The following is a 7982-nucleotide window of genomic DNA, read 5'->3' on the forward strand; positions in this document are numbered from 1 at the left end:
CGCCTCGGTATACAAAATTCGCCTGCGGGCGGACCCTCACATATCACAGATCACACACCGGCCGTGTGCTATGCCGTGTGACTTTGTGTAGACCGGGACTTAACGGGACCGCATAACGTTAACAACGAGAAGTAGTGCGCGTCGAGCGAACGAGGGCTTCTGCTAGAAGAGGCCCAGGAATTTCTGCCGAGCAGGCTCGGGCGCAGCAGGGTCGAAGCCGTCCACGAACTTTTCCAGGCCGGACGCAGACTTGTAGATCTTGCCCTTGTCCTTGAGATTTTCGTACCGTCCGCGCTTGAGGACGACCATACTGCCGTCGTTGCCCATGACAGCCGTGGAGCTCGAAAACGGGCCAAAGCCACCAGGAAGCCCGTTGGCGAGCGTCTTTTCTCTGACCAGCTCCTCATTAATCGCGGCGTTGGCGGCACTCCGCTGCCGCAGCTCCCGAATGAGGTCAGACTCGGGCTCAATCTCCTTCGCCGGGCTGGATTCGACCACGCGCCGCGAACCTGGAGCGGTCGTACTCGTTCCAGCGCTGCCGCCCTGCTCCGCACAGGCGCCCAGCGCCGTGCGCCTGACACACGGCCTGCTGTCGAACATCACCGGAGGGTTGAGCTCCTCGCCAAGCTGCGCAGCGTAACTTGGAGGAAGCTGCTTCAGGCTACTGCAGGCGAGGAGGCAGCACAGCGCAGAGCGGTGGTAAACATAAAAGGGACGGTTAAACGACATGGCCCGGATCGCGTGCGCCAGGCCCCGCGCGCAGAGGGCGGCTCTCTGAGCTCACCTGACACAGTACGCTGGCCACGCCGGTTTCTTCTTCATGAACCGCGAGGAGCCAACACTGCGAATTGTGCTCGGCTCGATCCTCGAAGAAGAAAACGCACTCAGAACGTGCAAAGATGAGGGTACGTGAGGACTCACTACGAGCATAATTACGCTGGACACACGTTTGACAAAGGAGTGCTGGCTCCACTTTAAGACTTTAAGGATGTGGAGGACTGCAGGGCGGCCCAATCCAAGCTCGAAGAGAAAGAGCAGCCAGGGTGCCGTGCCCAAGAAATAAATAAATAAAACAAGCCAGGCGGTGCCCGGTGCCAACATCGTACGACCTCGTCTGCGCCCTACTCCACGGCTTCGAGCGCGCCGTCGGGGCGCAGACGGAGCAGCACGGCGAACAGCCTCCGCAGCAGCGAGACGAGGGCGGCGGCGGCCCACCACAGTGCGCGCAGCGGCCCCGTCACGGGCAGCGCCAGTGTCTCCACCAGCTGCCCGCGGCGCGCTCTCCGCTCCGCCGCCTCATCCGCGGCCTTAACGTTGGAGGAGGGCTGGATGATGCCTGAGTAGAGCTCGCGCTCGCGCGACCGTTCGGCGCGCGCCATCTCGCGCAGCCGCGACTGCTCGGCGCGCACGCTCGCGCTGCCGCCTCCCGCCCGCTCCGCCTCCTCGAGCGCCTCCTGCGCGGCACGTGTGTCGCCCCGCGCGCGGAGCAGCTGCGCGCGCCGGAAGTGCGCCTTGGCGTGGTTCGGCTCGGCCTTGAGCACCTCGCCAATCAGCTCCTCGCACCGGTCCAGCGGATCGCGCGGCTCCTCTTCGCCCTCCACCTGCACCGGCGCGACGTCCAGCCCCGCCTCGCGCATTTGCAGCACGCACGCGACGTAGTTGAGCTTGACGGGCGTCTGCACGGCGTACGCGGCGGCCTTGTGCTTCTCCATCAGGTCGTACATCTGCATCGGGTCGAAGGCGCAGTGGTAGAGCGCGCGCTCGTACCGGCGCAGCGCGATCTGCCACTCGCCAGCCTTGAAGTGCTCGTTGCCGCGGTCCTTGTGCTCCGCCGCGGTCGCGAGCCGCTCCTCAAAGACGTAGCCGCGCTCGTCCGTCTCCCACGCCTCGGCGTCGGCTGTGGATGCCATCGTGTGGGGCAAAAGGCGCGCTACCGTGACTTGACGACTGGGACCGCGGAAGGCCTGAAAAGGCCGGCCAGGGCTGTTGAAAGAAACGAGCCGGCTCTAGGCTCAGACGGCGAGTTCGCGCTGCGCTAGGCTCAGACGGCGAGTTCGCGCTGCGCTAGGCTCAGACGGCGAGTTCGCGCTGCGCTAGGCTCAGACGGCGAGTTCGCGCTGCGCTAGGCTCGCAGATGGCGAGTGCGCTGCGATAGATCTGCGCTGCGATGAAAAGACCCCATTATAGGAGCCGATAACTCAAGGGAGGACGCGCGGCGTTTTCTTCTTGCGTCCAACTCCGGCAGTTGGTCCAGCATGGCAGCCTCGAGCGACCTGCAGGCTTCAGATTCGGAATCTGCAGGAAAAGATCGACTTCCAGCACGGAGTCGGAGAGATCAAAAAGCGCGACAAGCACATTCGCGATCTCCGCGACGGCGGCCTCGTCGCCGACCTCGAGCGCCTCGAGCGGTCGATCTGCCGGCTCTCTCTGCAGATGGAGCACATGCAGCTCGTCATCAAGAACCCGGAGTGGTCGTTTCACACGTTTGCGATGCCGGAGTCGACCGCCTCCTCGGCGCACACCATCTTTGTCCGCCCGCCCAGCGGGAACAGGATCGAGGTCACAAGGGGAAGCTGCCGGGCGACCTCTTCACGGTCATGCTCAAGGACGAGGAGGGCTCTGGCGAGGGCTCTGGCGAGGGCTCTGGCGAGGGCTCTGGCGAGGGCTCTGGCGAGCCAGCGCGCGAGTCGGGTTTCGAACTGGAGGCCAGTCGACTGCCGTCGGGCTCTTGAGCGGCTGCGCCACTGGCAGATGGCAAAACTGTCTCTCTCTTTGTATCTTCCATACTGCATTTATCAGAAGACGCGGGCTGCTACTCCTGCAGGCATGCTGTCACGTCTGTTAAATTGCCGCCCCCCAAAATTAGCAGAAGTCACAGTGGCGCCGCATCATTTCTTTTGTGTGTGTGTGGGGGGGGGGGGTCTCCTTCCAGCCAGGCAGTGCCCAAAAGGAAAAGTCCAGACGCGGGCTGTCGAGGGGAACGTCCCCCGCTCCCCCCGCAAGGCGATTACTGGCACCCCCTGGCGATCAACTGGTTAATCGTCTTCCAGTTACGATCAGCTATTCCGAGTCACCCCAAGCAGACGCGGCGAAAGGCGAACGGAAAAGAAAAAAAAGGCTGAAAAAGAAAGAAAGAAAACAGACGGCGCAAGGGAGGGATGGGAGGACGACACGCCGCCACCACACAGGGATTTTAAGGAGAAGGGTGTGATGCGCTAGCCGTCGCCCACCCTTGGGCGTGTGCACCATTTCTTTTTGTGACGGAGGGGATTCGTGCCCCGAGCCGCAGCAAGCCGCCAGGCGATCCGGGCGCTTCCCACTCCAGTCGCCCTCCTCCAAGGCCCATCCAAACCGCTCAGCGATGGGCAAGAAGGCCGTCCTCGTCTTTGACGAGAAGGCGCGCAAGGAGTTCATCACCGGCTTTCACAAGCGCAAGGTGGAGCGCCGGCAAAAGGCGCGGCAGCGCATCGCGGAGGAGGTGCGGCAGGAGAAGATACAGGAGCGCAAGGAGAAGCGCGAGCAGCTGAAGGGCCTGCGCGGCATCGGACTGGGCGAGGCGCTCGGCGAGCCGGCGGCCGCCGCGTCCAGCGGCGCGAAGTCTCGCGCTCCCGCCGCCGCAGCAGCACCACCACCCGCCGCGCCGCTCGACGAGGTGGCTTACGACTTCCAAGGCATGACGGCCACCACCGTGGTCGAGTCGCTCGAGCCGGAGCCGGAGCCAGAGCCGCGGCCGCGCGGCCGTCCCGCCGAGCAACGAGGCACGAGCGCGCCGCGGCCCAAGGAGAAGAAGTTCAACCTCGACCAGCCGTTGGCGACCGCCATCCCCGGCTACAAAAGCAAGCTGGCCGCTGGCGCGAGGCGCAAGAAGAAGGAAGGCAAGGCGAAGCGTCGCGGGCCTGTTGGGAAGAAGGAGAAGGCGAAAAATCGCGCCGCCGGAAGAGCGGCGAGGCGAAGCGAGACGCGGGGCGGCAGATGACATTATATTGTGTGTGAGTTGAGTGTGGCGGGACGGCCAGGAGCCAATGAGCAATGTGTCGAGTTGTGATGCAATGATCGTTCGCTAACGCACGGATACATAAGGGGCTCGGTCGATGGCCGGATCGACTGCCGCGCTTATTTTTACTCGCGAAAAACACACGAAAATCTGCTCTCGAAACGCCCGCGCGGTGGCGCGCGCCGCGCGTCCCCCGCCCGCCGCCGCCCGCGAGTCCGACGCGCCGCCGCGAGACTCAGTCTCAGAGACACGTACGTACTTCCTACGAACCTCTGGGCCGGCGCGGGGGCCCCGGCCCACACCGTGCGCCGCGCCGCAGTGCGGAAACGGGGCTCCGGCGCTCAGAGTCGCTCAGAGCACCAACTTCCCGAATGATTACGGTTGATTAGAGGGCAGATTTGGAGAGATCTCGAGGAGTACACACAGATAGACCCTCCAATCATGAGAAACCTCCAACCTGATCGGTCGTACTGACCGCCGACAGATCACTGCAGACAGCAGACAGGCCGACGTCTGCACGCGGCCGGCCGGGCGAGAGGCTTGACACGATCCGACCCTGCGATCCTGACGCTGCTGCTCTAGCTATCAGCCATGCACTGCTGACTGCTGCCACATGTGCGACCTGTGCTGGCCCACTTGGCGGCCTTCCCGGTCAGTGGTGAGGCGCAGTTCAGAGCTGTCGATGGCGCGATGCCGCACTGGTCCCACATTGGTGACACGATACCACCAAGTTTGCCGGTCCAAGAGAGAGGCACCGGCGCTGTCCTGAGAAGTGCGTGGTCCCTTTTGACTGCCCATGCGCGCGAGGCTGTGTAGGCATAGCCTCGAGAGTGCCAGCAGCCAATCCGAGGTGACGCGCATTGCGTCAGAAGCGTGCACACGATGGAAGGACACCTTCCTACTGGCCGTACGATCAGGTCGTCACTGAATGCTTGATACTAAGGCCGCGAGCTATGCAGGTGATCAATTGTGCATCATGGCACGGTCAGCAGCGCCGACAGGCTGTCGCAAGGCGTGATAGCATGGCCGCAAGTACGCCGAATTCCCATGAAAACAAGCAAAAAATCCGCAAAAAAAGAAAAAAAGCGCGAAAAAATCGGCGCCTGCGGCGGGCTGGGGGACCCCATCTCCCCCCCGCATGGACACCCTCTGGGGCCCCCGCGCCGGCCCAGAGCTACGAACCGTACTACGTGTACACCCGCGGGCGGCCCGCGCGGAAGCGCCCTGACCACCGCGGAAGCACACCCGAGAGAGTAGAGTATTGTAAGTAGTATATAGAGCGCGGCGTGCCCCACAACTCGCTCAACCCTCAACGACAGGCTCCGACAGCGGACAGGTGGAACGCCGCCGCGCTGCGCGCAGGGCCGACCGCGGGGCGCTTGCGGCTTGGGGGCGGCACGAGCTGTATAGCCGGCTGTCGTTAAGAGCGCCGTGCCGCCGGGGCCTAGGCCAGAGGTAGGGCGGGCCGCCGAGAGAGGTTGATGGAGCTCATGATCCTCGCACGGCCTGCACGGCCTGCTGCTGCTGCTGCTGCTGCTGCTGCTGCTGCTGCTGCTGCTGCCGCCGCCCCGCGGCATCGGGGTCCGCGTCGGCCGCCCCCCCCTCCGCGGTCCCCGCCTGCTCCAGCTCGAGCGACGAGCTGCGGAGGTCGGCGATGGCGGCGCCAAAGTCCGCGCCGGTGACGCGGCAGCCGGCGGTGTCGGCGAGCGAGACGGCGCGGTCGAGTGCGCGCGCGACGGCGGCGCGCACCAGCCCGGAGATTGCGGCGCCGGAGAAGCCTTCCGTCTGCGCGGCGAGGCCGTCCACCCACGCGCCGAATGCGCGCTCGTCGACGCGCTCGAGCGTGCACTCGCCGCCGGCCGCCGCGCCGCCGTCGAGGGCGAGGCGGCCGGAGTCTCGCATCCGCTCGAGGTGGATGCGGAGGATGGCTGCCCGGCCCGTGGCCTCGGGCATGCCGCACTCGACCTGCACCTCGAGGCGGCCCGGCCGCAGCACCGCGGGGTCGACGAGCTCGCGCCGGTTGGTGAGGGCGACGACGAAGGTGGGTACGGGCAGCCCCGCGACGCCGTCCATCAGCGCGAGCAGCTGGTTGACCACCGAGTCGCGCGCCGCGCCCCCCTCGGAGGAGCCGCTGTCCTCGGAGCGGCGGCGGGCGATCGCGTCGAACTCGTCCAGAACGATGACGTGGAGCTCGTTGTCCTCGGCTGCGATCATGACGTCCTCGGCGTCTCCGGGCCGCGCAGGCACGTTCGGCGCCTGCAGAAGAGGGCGGGGAGGACGCTTTACCAGAGGGTGTCCGTACCTGCTGCTGCTGCTGCTGCTACTGCTGCTGCTGCCGCCGCTGCTGCTGCTGCTGCCGCTGCCGCCCGAGTCGCTCGCGACTACTCCTCTCCCGCTGCTACTGCCGCCGCCTTGAGGAAGAGGTCTCGCAGCTGCGCCTCCGAGTTGCCGACGTACCTCGAGGAGCAGGCGGCGGGAGATGAGTGGAGGGGCAACCGGCTGATTCGTCGACTCGCCGACGCACTTGTCCATGATTTCGGGCCCGCTCACCAGCGTGGCGGGCCGGCGAGAGAGCCCGTGCGCGAGCCTACGTGGCGGGCCCCGCGCCTCTCACACGGGCGGGTGCGCAGGCTGTGGCCGCTAGCTCCCGCTTGGCAAAGCCTCGAGGCGAGGTGTGGCCGAGATGTGGCCGAGGTGCAGCCGAGATGTCACCGAGGTGTGGTCGAGATGTCGCCGAGATGTGGCCGAGATGCAGCCGTGCGCCTCGAGGCGAGGTACGACTTTCCACAGCCGGGAGGGCCGTACAGCAACAGCCCCTTGACCCGTTCGGCGCCGAGCTCGTCGAGCAGGTAGCGAGGCGCGCAGAGAGGCACCCAGATGCGCCTCCGGATCGTCTCCAGCGTCTCGCCGAGCCCGCCCACCGACCGTGTCACCTCTTCCCACGCCTCCGGGTCGAGCGAGCGGTACGCAGCCGCCACCTGCGCCGCGCCCTCCCTCTGCTCAAACCAGTTGCCCGGCCGCCTCGCCAGGTCGGCCATCAGCTTTGGCCGCGCGCTCTCGGCCGCCTTGGCCGCCGCCTCCTTGGCCGCCTTCTTCGCCTCGGCGAGCGCCAGGATGTACTCCTCCTGCTTCTCCACCCACGCCCTCTCGCGCTCCGCCGCCTCGGCGAGCCGCGCCTCCTTCTCAGCCAGCGCCGCCGCCTCGCGCCGCGACGCAGTCATCGCCGCGAGGTGCGCTGCAGCCGAGCTCGCCTCCTGCCACCGCGCGTGGAACGCCGCCCAGCCCGCGCGGCTCACGTCCTCGCCATCAGCAGCGCTGACGGCGGCGCAAAGCTCGTCCGCAAGTTCCGGAGCGAGCGCAGCGCCGTTGCAGAAGAGCTGTTCAAAGGCGAGTACGAAGCCGTCCACGTCCATCTCGGCATCCTGCTGCGTCGAGACACCACACATCCGGCAGAGGTTGGAGTAGGTGGAGTTGGCGCTGCTCACGTCAACCGCTGCCTGCGTCCGGCCTTGCGAGACCGGCTCGGAGGCACACGCGAGAGGCTGGCCGCAGCGCGGAGGCGGTGTTCTTCGGACGAGCAGCCCAGCGAGAAGGAGGGGCAAATAGAGAGGCATGGGCAGTACACTCCCTCTTCACGGCTGGAGCGGCCATCCGGTTACTGTGGCGGCAGAACGAGGACGTGGGCGCTGAGCTACGGGTACTCTTACACTGTGCGATTTCGGGCCCAGGGTTGTGCGTTTATGTGGAGAGGAGGGGTGCTTCAACGTGACCGTGCTCGTCGAAATGTCTCATTGGTGATCAACTAAAACTCGAGCGACGCCAACCAACAAACCTCTCGCCAACCAAGTCGTTTCGCTTCGTGGAGAAGCTCGCAAGGAAGCTGGCCCGACATCCGTGCAGAACCGGCATGCCGGCGTGCGGCACCGTGCCGCCATAGAGGATAGCGGTGCCGCGCTCGGCCCGCAACACGACGCTCGGCGGTTCGTTC

At 65.8% G+C, this 7982-nt stretch overlaps 3 protein-coding genes across 3 annotated transcripts; 1 reads left to right on the forward strand and 2 right to left on the reverse strand.

The window, feature by feature from the left end:
* Positions 1-1121: 1121 nt before the first annotated feature.
* EMIHUDRAFT_219469 (hypothetical protein) lies at positions 1122-1910 on the reverse strand (the record flags this gene model as incomplete). The annotated part of the gene is made up of 1 exon (XM_005758510.1): positions 1122-1910. One exon carries the CDS (start codon positions 1908-1910, stop codon positions 1122-1124), a length of 789 nt encoding a protein of 262 aa, XP_005758567.1.
* Positions 1911-3361: 1451 nt separating this feature from the next.
* EMIHUDRAFT_106983 (hypothetical protein) lies at positions 3362-3976 on the forward strand (the record flags this gene model as incomplete). The annotated part of the gene is made up of 1 exon (XM_005758511.1): positions 3362-3976. The coding sequence occupies one exon, from the start codon at positions 3362-3364 to the stop codon at positions 3974-3976; it is 615 nt and encodes a 204-aa protein (XP_005758568.1).
* A 1462-nt stretch (positions 3977-5438) lies between these two features.
* On the reverse strand, positions 5439-7608 carry EMIHUDRAFT_219473 (hypothetical protein; the record flags this gene model as incomplete). The annotated part of the gene is made up of 6 exons (XM_005758512.1): positions 5439-5490; positions 5631-5818; positions 5966-6250; positions 6397-6451; positions 6545-6581; positions 6783-7608. The coding sequence occupies 6 exons, from the start codon at positions 7606-7608 to the stop codon at positions 5439-5441; spliced, it is 1443 nt and encodes a 480-aa protein (XP_005758569.1).
* Between the last annotated feature and the right edge of the window lie 374 nt (positions 7609-7982).

The sequence above is a fragment of the Emiliania huxleyi genome (genome assembly GCF_000372725.1).
Source record: "Emiliania huxleyi CCMP1516 unplaced genomic scaffold EMIHUscaffold_86, whole genome shotgun sequence".
Lineage (NCBI taxonomy): Eukaryota > Haptophyta > Isochrysidales > Noelaerhabdaceae > Emiliania > Emiliania huxleyi.